The sequence below is a fragment of the Syngnathoides biaculeatus genome, chromosome 9 (assembly GCF_019802595.1).
Source record: "Syngnathoides biaculeatus isolate LvHL_M chromosome 9, ASM1980259v1, whole genome shotgun sequence".
NCBI lineage: Eukaryota > Metazoa > Chordata > Actinopteri > Syngnathiformes > Syngnathidae > Syngnathoides > Syngnathoides biaculeatus.
The window spans coordinates 23,718,337-23,736,550 of NC_084648.1; the positions used below are offsets into that span (position 1 = coordinate 23,718,337).

Below are 18,214 nucleotides of genomic sequence, written 5' to 3' on the forward strand. Positions count from 1 at the left end.
GGGTGGATTAAAATGTGATTTTTTTTTTTTTTTTACAAGCTTCATTTTTAAAGCAATGCGGCATATTAATTATTTAGCAAAAAAACAATTTTTTTTAATTTGTGATCCAAATTGTGTAGTTTATTTCACGTCATAAAAATAAAGTCCAACTACAAAGAATCAGAATTTACCACGAAGTCCAAAGTGAGTCATTATTACATTTTGGATTTCCTGCCAAAATGTGAGGCTACTCAATTTTCACATGGTATCTTTCACTTTTGATCTTATTGTTATTTTGCCTGTTGAATACACTAGGTCTTCTCATTCGGGTCTACAGTAAAGCTGCCAGTTGGACCATCCAGTACCGTTACGACGGTCTGGGTAGAAGAGTGGCAGCTAGGAACAGTCAAGGACAACATCTGCAGTTCTTCTATGCTGACCTGAACTACCCCACCAGGATCACACATGTTTACAACCACTCGAGCTCTGAAATCACCTCCTTTTACTTTGACTTGCAGGTAACAACTGGGAGCGTGCTGGGAGGATGTAAATTGCTTTTAACGTGTATGTTTTGTGTCCATTATTTCTTCAGTCATATCTTTTTATCTCTTCACTATGGTGTGATAATTTTAGTTCTGATGTGACACCATGAATGTGAACAACATCTTGAGTAATGACTTTCCTCGACTGTCAGTGTGTGGGGTGATGCAAGTTTTTTTTTTTGCTTCTAAATGTAAAATTGTAGTTGTTCCCCACTATCCTGTGAGTGCCATCGTAAGATAGCTTACATACACGCTGAAACACATGCTACCATGTATGCTAATAATATAAGCATTACGTTCAAATATACAGGGTGCCTTTGCCCCTTTGTGGTTCACAGTCGCAGCTCTCCATATTTGTGGATTTTTATAATTTACTGTATTTTCACAGTTTTCGTAGAAGTCTTAAATTCTCTTCTTAATAGACGAGGCACCACATTAAACATGGTGCCTTACAATATAGCGCACCTTATGTGCACACTGAGTCATTTGCAAATGTTATTGTGTGACTAGTCCAATAAAGTACACTTAAACAGAGTGGGTCCACAGTTCACCTGTATGCTCGAACACATTAGGGTTGTATGCAAGATACGATATGATGTTGCTCGCAAGGCAGTGAGGAAAATTGCATTTCAGATTTGTAGGTATAAAAAGCTTAGAGTACGCCACAACCTACTCATGTAGGCAGGTCATTACTGACAATGTTGGTCACACTCACAGTGTCACAGTGAAACTAAAATTATAACACGACAGCAAACAGAATAGTATAACTAGCAAATAAAAAAACGGGTAAAAGAATGACTCAGGAAAATGTTGACACAAAACGGGCACTTTAAACACTATCCTTAGTGCCGTAAAGCATGCTGAGAGCATGTAAATAGCGTTTACCGTGAGTGTGACAAATATTGCCAGCAATGACCTGCCTACACAGACCGTATGTGGGGCAATGTAAGCATTTACTGCTTACAGATGTAAAATTCAATTGTTCCTCATTGCCTTGTAACCACCACAAAATGGTAGCTCATGTACACGTTAAAACATGTGCTTGCATACATGTTAAAAGTGTAGCCAATGTGTTTAAGTGTACTTCATTGGACTAGTCACAAAACAGCATTTAACAGATTTTGTAAATCAGTGTGGACAGAAGGCGCGCCACATTATAAGGTGCTGTGTGTATTTCGGAAAGAATGTGCAGTTATGGTCCTGAAAATATGGTACATTATGAAAAAAAATACAGTGAAGGAAATAAGTATTTGAACCCCCTGCTATATTACAAGTTCTCCCACTTAGAACTCATGGAGGGGTCTGAAATTTTCATTGTAGATGCATGTCTACTGTGCGAGAGATAATCTAAAAAGAAAAATCCAGAAATCACAATGTATGATGTTTTTTTACGATTTATTTGTGTGATACAGCTGCAAATAAGTATTTGAACACCTGAGAAAATCCATGTTAATATTTGGTCCAGTAGCCTTTGTTTGCAATTACAGAGGTCAAACGTTTCCTGTAGTTGTTCACCAGATTTGCACACACTGCAGGAGGGATTTTGGCCCACTTCTCCACATGACTGGGCAAGGTCACACTATTAAAATAGATGCTGTCTGTAATTACTGTAGCACCAATGGAACTGTAATCAAGTAGGTTGGCATTACATCTCACATCTTCATTTTTAAGTCAGTGAAGTGATTAACTACTATTATTGCTAATTAATATAGTATGTATAATAATTTTGCACACCCATTAAACATTTTAAATTGTTTATACAAAATGTTTATTCCTCAGGGCCACGTTTTTGCAATGGAAATCAGCAGTGGAGAAGAGTTTTATATTGCATGTGATAACACTGGGACCCCACTGGCTGTCTTCAGCAATAATGGACTCTTACTTAAGCAGGTATGCATAGTCTCTTACACACTGGCCATCTGAGCCACTATTCCCAAGCTTTTTCTCTGCTCCGTGTTCTATATGTAGTAAGTGAAGGTGGGTGAAGTCAACCTGTGAACAACATCTAATGTAATGTTGCCAACCTCAAACACCATGTGGGGTTTCACACCCGAGACTCTCTGCCCTTTGTGTTGAAAGCAATTGTTGCTGTCACAATGACATGGCAAGCCATCTAATTATGTAAATGGCGCAAGAAACGTCAACTATGTGCAAAGCAAACACATCTTGGTAATACGCCACTTTGGTGGAAGAAGCAGACAAATGAATCCCGGCCCCACTGTTACGCCTTTGATGCGCTAATTTGCAGGGAATTAAGTGTGAAAGCAGCTTGTATTTGCTTGGGACGTAATGAATTAAAAAAAAAAAAAAAACATGTTTTATATGCAGTATATCACTGCACCTTTTTAAAATGACACAAGTCCTACGTGCAGGTGCAATACACGGCGTATGGCGAGATTTATTTTGATTCAAACCCAGACTTTGTGCTGGTTATTGGTTTCCATGGAGGCTTGTATGATCCTCTGACACGATTACTACATTTTGGAGATCGGGACTATGACATCCCTGCTGGGAGGTAAGTTGTTAACTCTTCTTCACTTTGTGGTGAGAATGAGATGTCATTCTACTTTACATAACCACTTGTTATGTAAACACAGTGATTTGTCTAAACCTGATGTGTTGCCATGAAGGTGGACAACCCCCGACATCAGCACATGGACCAGGGTTGGGAAAGACCCTCAGCCTTTTAATCTGTACATGTTCCAAGGCAACAATCCCATCAGCAAAATTCATCAAGTCAAAGAATATGTGACAGGTAACACTGAAACATCCATCCATCCATCCATCCATTTTCTTAGCCAGTTATCTTCAGAAGTGTCGTGGGAGTGCTGAAGCCTATCCCAGTTGTTAACGGGCAGGAGGCAGGGTACACCCTGAACTGGTTGCCAGCCAATCGCAGGGCACATGGAGACAGACAACAGTGACACTCACAATCACACCTCGAGACAATTTAGAGTGTTCAATTAATGTTGCATGTTTTTGGGATGTGAGAGGAAAGCAGAGTCCCCGGAGAAAACCCACACAGAAACGGGGAGAACATGAAAACTCCACACAGGCAGGGCCGGAATTGAACCCGGGTCCTCAGAACTGTGAGGCCAACGCTTTACAGCTGTCACCCTGTTGCCCACATACAGTACAGTTAAGCCTAAAATGGAATTTTGATTTACACAAATAGTGGATAGAAACTGGCACATGAAAATTTTTCATTTTGCAGCCAGTGTATTTTGCAGAAATGCACTGTTTATCGCTATAATTGATTAGTGTTTTCCAGATGGTGATTATGTAACTTAAATTGGGTTGTATGCTGCAAGGGCTTACATAGATGGACTATATGCCTTCATTCACACATTTTTGTGTTTGTGTTGAGAAATATTTAAAACCATACAAAAGAGAAAAAAACCTATTCCCACGACTAGTAGAAAGAACTTTTAAAATGAAATTTTATGCTAATGATTTCTTTATTTATTTAAAGGATTCTATATTGTGTGGCAAAATGCTTGTTGTTTTATTACCTATTTTGTAATGGTTTGCAAAATATTGGTAAAATATTAATGATACTCTTGATGAGCTCAAAAAAATTACTAAATAATAATTTAGCAATAATAACTGATCATAGAGGTCTAATATGTAACCATTGATTATGCACTAAACAGGAACTTTAATGGACTCAAAAATCAAAGTTTAAAATGAGTATTGTTATCAAACCTACAAATAATATGAATCACTTTGATGATAATACCAGTCAAGAAAAGTGAGCTATGAGCAGTTCTTAAAAGCGCGAAGTTGCATCAGTCTGACTGGATACAATGCACGTCGCAGTGGCGGCCATATTTGTCTGTGACGCAATGTGCAGACATCACACCGGAGCCCTCGACATTGAAAAATCGCTGTGCCAAATACAATGGAAGATGAACGAGAGTGATTTTCTGATTTTTCCGACGCACCTTCTGAGACTGAAACTCTTTTAGGGGAAGAAAAAAATCTCAGAAGCAAGTGAAGCAACCTTAGGTGCAGATGTAGCCCGTACCGGTCTGTGCCGACCGGGGTGCCAATCCCCCACTTGGATTCCTGTCCATGGATCTCTGGATTTATTTGGTACCGTCACATATCTGTGGATGACCCGCAGATGGCCCATGCCTGACCCAGACTCTCACTGTCGGATCACGGCCACTGATCACTCAGTGAAATCGGGTTCTGCTTTGGGTCCGGCAGAATTTACTAGTCTGGTGAAGCACTCAACAGTATTGATGAACTGGATGATGCCTGTTGCTCTAGTAATGGCTAGTCCACCTCTGACCCTGGTAACGAACATAGAACTATACAAAACACTACATGTACATTTCTATATACCTCATGTTCTCTTCTTTTAGAGGGAATAAATATTAAACAAATCAACAACAACATCGGGCATGGACTAACCTCACATTATTCTCAAAAATCACACTCAAATGTTTATAATGTGCGGAAACGTGCAAAAAGCTCATGTTTACAAAAGGATGGGACTAAGATTATCATATTACATCCATCCCAGACTCAGGAGGATCCATGCCGGGCAAAGTAAATATCATGGATGTTATCGAAAGTAATCTAGAGCTACGCTATAAACTGTGAGACAAATTAAGCCCCCCCCCCCCTATTTTTTTTTTTTAACTAGCTCTATACACACCTGTCATTTGGAACCCACAAAGCTCTTGTCCATTGCACCGGGTCTTTTGAAACCATATGAAGAGTGAATCCATCCTCCCGAGTATTTGAGCAAAATCCAGCAACACAACAGGCCGACATTTTGGGAAAAACGCAGAAAAACTAATTTCTCGCCTGTACAACAGGTAAATACACTTGATTCAGTAGCTAATCTTGTCTGCATAATACGTCATAGTCCACTGATTTTTAATGGTGCGAGATTAAAAAAATCTAAATACGGCAACATTTTGACATGCTGTGAACCAACGGATGATTTTTTTTGTAAAAAACATACAAATTTAAACGTTTTTTGTGTCATGAGTCCTTTAAATAGTGTAAAAGACAGCCTTTTCAGAAAACAGTAAACACACCTTGGAAGATAGATTGGGGTTAAAAAAATCTTTTTGTCATATATTAAAAGATTTTTTTAATGCCTTTAATTTCACTCTGATTATTATTTTAAATCCAAGCTCTGTGAGGATAATCGCCTCGGAGAATGGATGGGTGTATTATACAGTCACTGTCATTTGACGAGCGCAATCACATTCGCAAATCTGCACAGTCGAACACGAAAAGTCACGCGCGTAAAATTTTTTACGAGTAGAAAAAATAGATATTGAAAGACGTTGCTTATTTTGTGTCGTCCTAACAGTAATTCACGTTTTTATTTCATGTTAACTAAACAAGCCTGCTCCTAAACAATCAGTATTCACCCGTAAACAGGAAATGCAAGTTAACCATTCTGTGCATGTTCAGAAGTTACGGGGCCCTCGCCATATGCGAACACATACTGAGTCTGGCAAGTAAAGTTTTAAAATGGCGAACGTGTAAATTGGCTGTTTACCCGAGCATACAATTCTGTACTGTTATAGACTATGTATATTACAAGAATTCACATTTGATTCCTGGCTTTAGTGTGGAGAAAAGCTTCGTCGGAACCTATACCGGAAGTTGTGCGAATTCTTTACATCGGAGACAACTGCATCCGGGTTCCGCCTCAAACCCTCGCTTTCTCGCTATTGGTTCATGCTACATGTGGATGCTACGGGAAATTTATAAACCTTTGCGATTATCTTCTGAAAAACAAAGAGATGTCAGTGGTATAAGTGCAACTTGTCATCTGATGTCAGATTCCACTGAACCGCAGGACTATTCGGGGAAAATGTCCCGAACAACTCTTCAATTAAAGGGTTTAAGTCTCCCCTTTTTCCTAGCAGGCTCTAACACCGTGTACGTAAGGGGACGGGAGCTTTCTAAGCCGGTGTCAAGATGAATTCACCTAGGTGTGCTAACTACCTTTAGTTTTACGCAGCCAATCCGGTCTGCCCTAACGTATTAGCCCTTATTGAGTAAACATACAGAGTAAAAGGATAATAATGTGATCACTTCGTTTTTATAGCAGCTTCATCTCTTATGAATCGATTGCACTTGACATTGACCTAGTAGGTTTAACAATCCTTGTTAGAACCGTACAGATTTGTTTCATATATACAAAGGTGGAGTTTAACAATGAGTTACTTTTTAAGATGGAACTACGACTTGTCGACGATCATTTATTAAAGAGGTTCAGTGGTAGATATGAGACAACTCGTATTATAGGAATCACAACGATTGTTCGGATTGAAATTAAGATGATGGTCAAAAAGTAGAATGATATGACAGCATGTGTAAATAATATGAAGTAAATAAGAGTAAGAATATCATTGATAAAGTGAAAAGGAGTCAAAGTACTTAAAAGCATTAGATCTTTAAATTGGAATTAATAAAAAATAAAGGAAGTTGAAATAAAGAAAAGTAATACATCATAAAATAAGTATATATTTTTGAGTGAGCTTTAAGGTGTGATCAAGTGCTACGGAGCCCAAAGCCTAATTCAGTAATAAGGTATTTTAGGTATAAGGGAATTTCTTGAACAGTTAACTATTTGAACAGCCATCTTGCCCTTCTTCCTGACCAAGTAATATTGATGGAAATACCCTATAATTACCTTATTCGAGTAGTATTTTACTCTTGTCCAATTAAAGAGGAAAAAAATAAAAATAAGCGTTCGAAGTTGCTTGAAGATTTCCTCCCATGATATTCCAAAAAAGAAGAGCGTGTGTCTCCGTGCCTTTGTAAGACTGAAGAGCCTCGTACTCTCGTGTACAAGGTTTCTTAAAGTCTTCGATTGGAGAATATTCTAGAATGTTCATTTGCTTCTCCGCCCCCAGTGGGAAATATTTTTTGTTATTGTGTAAAGTACCTTTTGCCATCAACTTGTTCTGACATGTCCTGACATGACCCTTCTCTGCTCACTCAAAGTAGAGCATAAAATATAAAATCAGTGTTTTTAACTGAGACAATAAAATAAGTGCTCATAACTAATGTGCAATATTGTATGCATGTTCTGAATTCAAACAATACTTTCCATAACATTGTTAATTTCTAAGCAAATGAGCAATAAATGTATAAACGTTCATGTCAGTACAAGTCCCTCATGCATTCAACAAGGTTGTTCTGGTTGGTAGCAAGCACATCATGTGTCGCCTTGTGAGAGACAATCATACACAGGTTGCGTCTTTTACACAGAGCAGTTTTAAGGCATTATCTACTTTAATATAAGAATAATAATATAAGAAAAATGTAAAACAGCATATTGTGAAAAACAAAACTGTAACTAAGCACAAGACGTGCTCAGTATTTGCAAGCAATTCTGCTGCGATTCAATTATAAAACATCAAAGATATGAAATCAAGAAGAATTGCTTAATTTTGATAAAAGTTTCTGTAAATGGGTCAGCAGTAAAAGGAGAAGAATCTTTATGGCAGGAATCGTGCAAAACTTAGTTGAAGAGTGATGTTATTTTCTACAGTCGGGAGTAAAAAAGAGATTGAGAAACTTTTTTTATTTGTACGACACATTTCTGTTAGTCTTAATGTTTATTAGATTCAGTTACCAATAAAAATAGAATTCATTGTATGACATTTACGTCTAGTTATTTGTATGCATCTATCCTGAAGAACAAGAAAGAGTATGAGTCATGTTATTAGACCGCAGTTTAACCGGCATGTGATTGGCTATTTTTTGGCTATGATTAGAGAACAGTGGCTAATGAAAATAATGTGACTGATTATACAACCAGTAGGAGTGGTTATCAGAATCAAGAACCAATTGGAATCATTCCAATTTAAAATTTCCCAGTTTTCGATACCTCCAGTCCCACTGACACGAAAGAAGAAAGTTGAGTAAACCAACAATGATGCAATGAAAACCAACAAAGAGCACCGACAATGACGTGCATGTGTCCAGTGGCAGCGGTGAACAAGTGTGTCTTAACTTTGTTAAAATAAATGACTACTCCCCTCAGTACAACACATGAAATAAGATTGTATTGTGCAAAGGAGGCTTTTGCAATGTGTAGAAGTTTAACATCCTCCCTCCAATCTGAGCTTTTGCCTATACCGCATGGAACTTCAGTGAAATTAACTCTGAGTCATTTGGGCGAGTGTATCAGGAACAGATCAACGGGTTGGATCAAGGATGCACGACTCACGAGACCAGATACTGTTTGGTAGCGTATTGATTCAATCGAAGTTGATACACAAGCAGGCAGTCCAAACAGCCAACAAGGTCATCAACAAGGCAGGGTTTGGTCCACAAAGGATCAAATACATGAACATGGAACACCGGGAACTTGACGTCAAGGTACAATGATCTGGCAAAATAACACATACGAAACTTAAATACACACATAATTATGCTGAACTCTGCAGGTGAGGAAGTTACTGCCAAAGGCAGCCGCGCACAGGGCAATGGCATGGGCACACCACCTGACAGTGTTAAATATTAAAAAACATCCATGCCAACATTAAGGCAGCTCACAAATTAAAGAGTGCATTGTACTTCTGCACTGTTTTTTATTGTTTGTTTTCAAAAAACGCAGGAGCTGATGACAGATGAAAAAAATACATAAAGTATTTTACTCTATTGGAAAGAAAGTTTAAACAATCCTATTACAATCTTAACATTGAGCTAAAACTTCACCAAAAGTCAAACGAAGAACTTCACGTCACAATGGGACTGGGACAAAATTCCCCATAAACGTTGTTTCAGCAGTATCACAAACACAAACCTTGTTCCTCCTTGGTGGGCAGGTAAATGAATCAACATTTATTGTATTTGGTTCCATTCTGTTTTATTGCAATCTAGTTTTACTTTTATTTTCAAAAGTCACAGGTGTTGTTTGAAGTTACTGTTCATGCCAAAATGCTGAGGTCCAGTGTGTACCCTTCACAATAAAAGACTATAATCTGAGAACAGAAGGTCAATTATAAAAAGATGCTCTTATAAACCACTTGACGTGATAAAACAGTTGCATATAACTTTTAACAGTGCAAAATTTAACATTTCACTAAAACCTTCATGAATATTAAGTAATTATCAGTTATATTTAACTGTCCTAAAAACCATTATAAAATATCATTTCAGATGAGCTTTCGCAACATAAATAAACCAAGCATGACATGAGATCCAGCTGGATGCCATCAAGCTGCACCATTATTGTGTGTGTGTGTGTGTGTGTGTGTGTGTGTGTGTGTGTGTGTGTGTGTGTGTGTGTGTGTGGTGTGTGTGTGTGAAATACAATCACACACACCCATTGGGGAATTCTGCGGGCTGCTAAGAAAAATAATATTTACAATTTGGCCATCCTTTATTCAAGTCATCCATAATTTTTGAGCCAGCCCCCTAACAGAATCAGAGTAAAGAATCGTTTCGAACTGAAATATTACTATTACAATCTTAACATTGAGCTAAAACTTCACCAAAAGTCAAACGAAGAACTTCACGTCACAATGGGACTGGGACAAAATTCCCCATAAACGTTGTTTCAGCAGTATCACAAACACAAACCTTGTTCCTCCTTGGTGGGCAGGTAAATGAATCAACATTTATTGTATTTGGTTCCATTCTGTTTTATTGCAATCTAGTTTTACTTTTATTTTCAAAAGTCACAGGTGTTGTTTGAAGTTACTGTTCATGCCAAAATGCTGAGGTCCAGTGTGTACCCTTCACAATAAAAGACTATAATCTGAGAACAGAAGGTCAATTATAAAAAGATGCTCTTATAAACCACTTGACGTGATAAAACAGTTGCATATAACTTTTAACAGTGCAAAATTTAACATTTCACTAAAACCTTCATGAATATTAAGTAATTATCAGTTATATTTAACTGTCCTAAAAACCATTATAAAATATCATTTCAGATGAGCTTTCGCAACATAAATAAACCAAGCATGACATGAGATCCAGCTGGATGCCATCAAGCTGCACCATTATTGTGTGTGTGTGTGTGTGTGTGTGTGTGTGTGGTGTGTGTGTGTGTGTGTGTGTGTGTGTGTGTGGTGTGTGTGTGTGTGTGAAATACAATCACACACACCCATTGGGGAATTCTGCGGGCTGCTAAGAAAAATAATATTTACAATTTGGCCATCCTTTATTCAAGTCATCCATAATTTTTGAGCCAGCCCCCTAACAGAATCAGAGTAAAGAATCGTTTCGAACTGAAATTGAAACGAGGCACCGGAATCGGGAGCGGAATCGTTCAAAGTCAAACAATGCCATACCCTGACAGAGCATGCACATCCACGTGTCCACATGCCTAATGGATCCATTATGACAAAAATAGCTATTCAGAGATTGTAGAGACAGGCGGTGGAACCAAAGGGTGTTCTTAAACTTGAGATGAGTAATAACAAAAGGAAAGTACTTCTTTGCAAGTTTTCCAGGTTGAATTAAATTTCAAAACTTGCATGCAAATTATTTCTTAGTAGTTTATTTTTACAACACTTTTTTAACAGGTAATGGACCTTTGCAACCTGAAAGTGCCCTTTCACTCACTAGTCCATAAAAACAAGGTTGTTCTTTTCTCCACTGCTAATAAAAAAAGTTATTTGCCACTTTGTGTGACCAATCTGAAATGCACCCTGTAAACAAACCCATGAAATGATTCGAGCCACAGAAACCAAGCTGTATGAATGAAAGAATATATATATATATATATATATATATATATATATATATATGATTGTTGTGATATTACAGTGGTGGCGAATATATGATTGTTGTGATATTGCAGTGGTGGTGAATAATGGGGAAAAAATAATGTCTTAGATTATAACGAGGAGCATTATTAACAATGACAACTATTTGGTATTTGCAGCTCAGGCTTCACAGTGGTACTGTATAAGATAGAAGATTTTTACCGTGTGTGTGTGTGTTTATTTGCTCTGTCTCGTCAGATATCAACATCTGGTTGGTCACATTTGGATTCCATCTCCACAATGCAATTCCAGGATTCCCCATTCCAAAATTTGCTTTGACACAGCCATCGCTGGAGATGAAAAAAAGTCAACTGTGGGATGACCTGCCTGTGAGTAACCATTCACATGCCTTCATAACAATTATTATAATATACAAAATACACATTATGCCCATGGTATATACACAGAAATAAAAATTTCAGAGCTGTTTGGATCATTTTTTTCACTGTGAATTCTTATTAAGTTTTGTCAAATTAAAATTATTAGGACTATTCACTGACAAGTGTGTGTGTGCTTCTTTCGGCTTGTCCCTTTTGGGGTCGCCACAGCGTGTCATCTCAGATGAACACACATATATGTTTGGCACAATTTTTACGCCGGATGCCCTTCCTGACGGAACCGTTCTCAGGGAGTGGAGGCCCCAGTGGGATACGAACCCACAACCCCTGGTTTACCAAACCAGTGCTCTAACCACTGAGCTACAAGTATTCAGCTGAATTAAGTTTAAACACTCAATGCAGTCTGACCAGTGGACAAAAAATGCATTTCAGTTGCAAATCAATTTCACTTGGGGCTGTTTGTGGATTGGAAATTTCACTTATGCACAGGCTGAATGACAGTAATTAATGAGGGGGGAGGGGGGTGAGCGGGAGACAGAGAGACTTAATTACTTCCATTCTGAACAGCAAATCAATTACAAATTAGAAAAAAAAACAGGTGGCGAAAAGATCGAAGATTCAATTTTATTATGGAAAAACTAGAGGTGTGTAATTATTGCAAGGATTTCAAGGAAGAATTCACAGGATCATTTATTGCACTAATGATAGTAACAAATGTTACATAGCTCAAGTTATTTGAACCTTAATACTGATAGTAGATGATACAGCACCATGATGTTCTACAGTTGTTTTTCTCTTCCCCACCACTACAGTTCTAATTGTACTTCTAATAAAGACACTACATGCAGATGAAATTTCAGGATACAAAATGAACTGAAGAGTTGAGGCGCAAAAGGAGATATATCCATTTTTGTTGTTTCTGTAGATTCTTTACAACAAAAATGAATATATCTGCTTTTGCGTCTGAACTCTTCAACTGTAACCTTGAAAGTTAAGCTTGATTTGACTTTTACTAAACTTTTGAATGCATATGGCTAACTGAACAACATATAAGAATGTTGTAATATGTACTAACAATATTTCTGCACTTTCCATACATCTTTATCAGGGGTGCTCAGACTTGTCTTTTTTTTTATTTTTTTTTTTTTTAGAATGACCAATGATGAAATAGAATGACCAAGTCACAAAGAACTACCCACGACAAAAATGCAAAACAGATTTATTTTAAAGTATTTTGAGGATCTTTTATGTATAAGTGTATGTTTGTATGCCTTGCATAACGCATGAGCCAATATTGCACAACACAACATACTTAACTATGAACATTTTTGTAACCGAGTTCACGTTGATGACCACAAAACACCATACGAATAAAAATGCACACATTGGCTGTCACTCACGTCAGTAGATTCGTCCAACTCCAGTGAGAAACAACGATAATCTCCGATGTCCTTCCACATTTGCTGGGTTAAGTTATCAGCTATGGCTTCACAGCGCCGTGTAACTACTCCTTGACAGCTGCTTTTATTGACAATAATATTTCCACTTTATTTTTAAAAGATCGAAAGAATAAGTCAGCTATGCCTCTTTGACCATCTCTCCGTCTTGGAAGGACTTCTTGTTATTAACGATGAGGTGACAAACCCGGAACAACGCTTCAGGGGCGGCTTTCGCTGTCGAATTATGTTGTGTGAAAAGTGACTGCTGTGCGGCCATTGGACCTTTCCGACTGGCAATCTTCAGCTGTGCCCCCCTTAGCTAGAGTTGTCCGCTAATTTGACTTCCAGCCTGTCCGCACCACACAATGGCACATGTCATGTCAAGGTCTATGTTTTCGTTTACAGTAGTACCTCTACTTCTGAAATTAATCCGTTCCGGAAGTCGTTTCTTAACATGAAACTTTCAAAAGTAGAAACGCATTTTACTTGTAAATAGCCAAATCCACTCCATCCCATCAATGTTGTTTATAATGACAGAGTGCTTATGCACTGCCCACAACCAGAATTTTTTTTTTTTTTTTTTTTTTTTTTACATAAAGACATGCCTCTGTCGGCAAGCATTGTAGGAGAGCGCACATAAGTGGGGACGAATGAAAAAAGTTCAACCTGCAGACTAGTTGATTGTGAAAACTTGGAACACACGTCCCGTCACATACCACACACTGCTGCATGTAAATATTGCTATACTGACAATGTTTGGTTCTACCTACAGTATACAAATAAGTCTTTCTCACATTTAAAAAAAATAAGACCAACCTACGTTCATGAATAATGGATGGAAGTCTCAAAGGCTGCATGAAGTTTAATTTAATGACATATGAAATGGACGACAAAGCCATCAGCAAAGAAGTCGCATTAATTGTAAAAAGTACTTTTGTCATCATTTGTTAGCAACAGTATAATGTTATTTAAATGAATTTAGAGACTTATTGTACTCTTAAAGTGATGGTCTTACATAAAATGCATGAATACACTTGTATTTAGTTTTTAAAATATTGGATTGCTCTTTTGGAATTACATTTTAAAATATTTGCCGTTTATGGCTCTCTCAGCCTAAAAGGTTCCCCACCACTGCAATAGGGGAAGCTGCTATCATGCACCACACATACCAAGAGACGGGACTATGGCTAAAGATTATCTCTCTGAGCCAAGGTGATGCCAGGAAGATTCTCTGGCCTGTGGCCAATGGGAGAGCGAGAGGCCTTTCATAACTTGAATCTTTCGTTAGTAGAGACTTTCGTAAGTAGACGTACCGCTCGCTTTATTTAGTTTTTACTTGTTTTCCAGGGCAGCACAGTGGAGCAACTGGTTAGAGGGTTGGCCTCACAGTTCTGAGGGCCAAGGTTCAATATATATATATATGCAGCCCTCTGGGGGCACAAACCAGTGCAATCTGTAGGCCGTTCCCAAGCCCGGATAAATGCAGAGGGTTGCGTCAGGAAGGGCATCCGGCGTAAAAACTGTGCCAAACAAATATGAGAGTTCATCTAAAGAATCCCATTCCGGATCGGTCGTGGCCCAGGTTAATAACGCCCGCCCCTGGCACTGCTAACCTGCAGGGCGTCGGTGTGGGTCGAAGACAAAGAAAAGGAGGAAACCGGATCCATCGTCAGAAGAAAGAGGAATGCACAGAGCGTACAACTGAATGTAGCGACTCTGAATGTTGGGACAATGACAGGAAAATCTCGGGAGTTGGTTGACATGATGATGAGGAGAAAGGTTGATATATTGTGCATCCAAGAGAGCAGGTGGAAAGGTAGTAAGGCTAGAAGTTTAGGAGCAGGTTAGGGGTTATTTGAAAGATAGAGCTGGCTAAGAATGTCTTGGAGGTGAAAAGAGTATCAGATCGAGTCAGTCTGCCCCACAGGTAGGATGTGACTTACAGTTGAAAGAGAAATTCTGGAAGGAAGTAATTCTGAGCATCCCAGACAGCGAGAGAGTTGTGATTGGTGCAGATTGTAATGGACATATTGGTAAAGGAAACAGGGGCGATGAAGAAGTGATGGGTAAGTACGGCATTCAGGAAAGGAACTTTGAGGGACAGATGGTGGTGGACTTTGCAAAAAGGATGGAGATGGCTGCAGTTAACTAATTTATTTTCAGAAGACGGAGGAACATATAGTGACCTACAAGAGCGTAGGTAGAAGCACGCAGGTGGATTATATTTTGTGCAGACGATGTCATCTGAAGGAGATTAGTAACTGTAAAGTAGTGAAGGGGAGAGTGTAGCTCGACAGCATAGAATGGTGGTGTGTAGGATGACTCTGGTGGTGGGTAGAAAGATTAAGAAGACAAAGGTTGATCAGAGAACCATGTGGTGGATGCTGAGAAAGGAAGAATGTTGTGCAGCCTTTTGGAAAGAGGTGAGACAGGCTCTCGATGGACAGCAGAAGCTCCCGGAAGACTGGACTACGACAGCCAAGGTAATCAGAGAGACAGGCAGGAGAGTACTTGGTGTGTCTTCTGGTAGGAAAGGGGAGAAGGAGACTAAAATACCAAAATACAGGGAGTCATACAAGGAAAGAGATTAGCGAAGAAGAAGTGGGACACTGAGAGGACTGAGGAGAGGCAAAAGGAGTACATCAAGATGCGACATAGGGCAAAGGTAGAGGTGGCAAAGGCTAAACAAGAGGCATATGAAGACACAGGTCGGACACGAAAGGAGGAGAAAATGTTATCTACAGGTTGGCCAGACAGGGGGATGGAGATGGGAAGGATGTGCAGCAAGTTAGGGTGATTAAGGATAGAGATGGAAATGTGTTGACTGGTGCCAGTAGTGTGCTAAATAGATGGAAAGAATACTTTGAGAAGTTGATGAATGAAGAAAATGAGAGAGAAGGAAGAGTTGAAGAGGCAAGTGTGAAGGACCAGAAAGTGGCAATGATTAGTAAAGGGGAAGTCAGAAAGGCACTACAAAGGATGAAAAATGGAAAGGCAGTTGGTCCTGATGACATACCGGTGGAGGTATGGAAGCAATTTGGAGAGATGGCTGTGGAGTTTTTGACCAATTTATTCAACAGAATATTCGCGGGCGAAAAGATGCCTAAAGAATCGAGGAAAAGTGTTCTAGTTCCCATTTTTAAGAACAACTGCAATGTTCAGAGCTGTGGGAATTATAGAAGAATAAAGTTCATGAGCCACACAAGGAAGTTATGGGAAAGAGTAGTGGAGGCTGGACTCAGGACAGAAGTAAGTATCTGCGAGCAACAGTGTGGTTTCATGCCTAGAAAGAGTACCACAGATCCATTATTTGCCTTGAGGATGATAGTGGAAAAGTACAGAGAAGGTCGGAAGGAGCTACATTGTGTCTTTGTGGATCTAGAGAAAGCCTATGACAGAGTACCAAGAGAGGAACTGTGGTACTGCATGCGTAAGTCTGGTGTGGCAGAGAAGTATGTTAAAATAGTACAGGACATGTGTGATGGCAGCAGAACAATGGTGAGGTGTGCCTTAGTTGTGACAGAAGAATTTAAGGTGGAGGTGGGACTGCATCAGGTATCAGCTTTGAGCCCCTTCCTGTTTGCAGGGATAATGGATAGGCTGACAGATGAGGTTAGACTGGAATCCCCTTGGACCATGATGTTTGAAGATGATATTGTGATATGCAGTGAAAGCAGGGGGCATCCAGAGGAACAATTAGAAAGATGGAGACTGGAAAGGAGAGGAATGAAGATTAGCCGAAGTAAAACGGAATACATGTGCGTGAATGAGAAAGGTGGAGGGGGATGAGTGAGGCTACAATGAGAAGAGATAGCGAGGGTGGAGGACTTCAAATATTTAGGGTCAACAATCCAGAAGAATGGTGACTGTGGTGAGGAAGTGAAGAAACGGGTCCAAGCAGGTTGTAACAGCTGGCAGAAGGTGTCTGGTGTGTTATGTGACAGAAGAGTCTCTGCTAGGATGAAGGGCAAAGTTTACAAAACAGTAGTGAGGCTGGCCATGATGTATGGATTAGAGACGGTGGCACTGAAGAAACAACAGGAAGCAGAACTGGAGGTAGCAGAAATGAAGGGACAGCCAAAGTTGAATGTTTTGGAGACAAGATTTGAGAGAGCAGACTTCGATGGTTTGGACATGTTCAGAGGCGAGAGAGTGAGTATATTGGTGGAAGGGTGCTGAGGATGGAGCTGCCAAGCAAAAGAGCGATCGGAAGACCAAAGAGAAGGTTTATGGATGTGGTGAGGGAAGACATGAGGGCAGTTGGGGTTAGAGAGGAAGATGCAGGAGATAGGCTAAGATGGAAAAAGATGACACGCTGTGGCGACCCCTAATGGGACAAGCCGAAAGGAAAAGAAGATATATATATATATATATATATATATATATATATATATATATACACATACATAGGGTGTCCCAAAAAAAATTATACACACTTTAAATAATTGTAAACTTAATATGTATTATATTTTCAATAATATTTAACATGTAAAATAATTTACAAATATGATTATTTAAAGTGTGTATACATTTTTTGGGGACACCCTGTATATGTATAAATGACAGCATAGTGGAACAGCTGCAGAGCGTTGGCCTCACAGTTCTGAGCACCAGGATTCTAATCATGGCCCCCCTATAGGGAGTTTGCATGTTCTCTTCGTGCCTGCATGGGTTTTCCCCAGTCACTCTGGTTTCCTCCCACATCCCAGGAAACATGCATTAATTGGAGACTCTAAATTGCTCCTCGGCGTGATTGTGAGTCCGACTGTTGTAAGTCTCTATATGCTCTGTGATTAACTGGCAACTAGTTCAGGATGTACTCTGCCTCCTGCCCGATGACAGCTGGGATAGGCTCCAGCACTCCTGCAACCCTTGTGAGGATTAGCGGATTATCCAGGTGTTCATCGTTGTCTCGTCACTCTGTGTATTTAGCGCCTTAGTTTCTTTCATTTCTTGTCAGTCCATTGTTTGTACATGTCTCTGTTCATGTTTGTTCGTGTCAGTGCCATAGTCTGTCTGTGCTCCATTAGTCCCCAGTTGAGTTTTTTTTCTAGTTTTAGATTGAGTTACTGTAATTTCCGACCAACAGAGCGCACCTGGTTATCAGCCTCACCCAGTACATTTGTAAAGGAAATACCATTTGGTACATA

General features: G+C 39.3%; 1 protein-coding gene across 8 annotated transcripts in view; it reads left to right on the forward strand.

Annotated features, from left to right (window-relative positions):
* The window catches only part of tenm3 (teneurin transmembrane protein 3), a 338,666-nt gene that overhangs the window by 316,991 nt on the left and 3,461 nt on the right, over positions 1 to 18,214 (forward strand). For all 8 annotated transcript variants that reach the window (XM_061830594.1, XM_061830598.1, XM_061830595.1 and 5 more), the window contains 5 exons: positions 295 to 497; positions 2,301 to 2,411; positions 2,894 to 3,036; positions 3,152 to 3,276; positions 11,486 to 11,616. In XM_061830594.1, the coding sequence (XP_061686578.1) occupies positions 295 to 497; positions 2,301 to 2,411; positions 2,894 to 3,036; positions 3,152 to 3,276; positions 11,486 to 11,616 (713 nt within the window). The remainder of the gene's footprint in view (positions 1 to 294; positions 498 to 2,300; positions 2,412 to 2,893; positions 3,037 to 3,151; positions 3,277 to 11,485; positions 11,617 to 18,214) is intronic.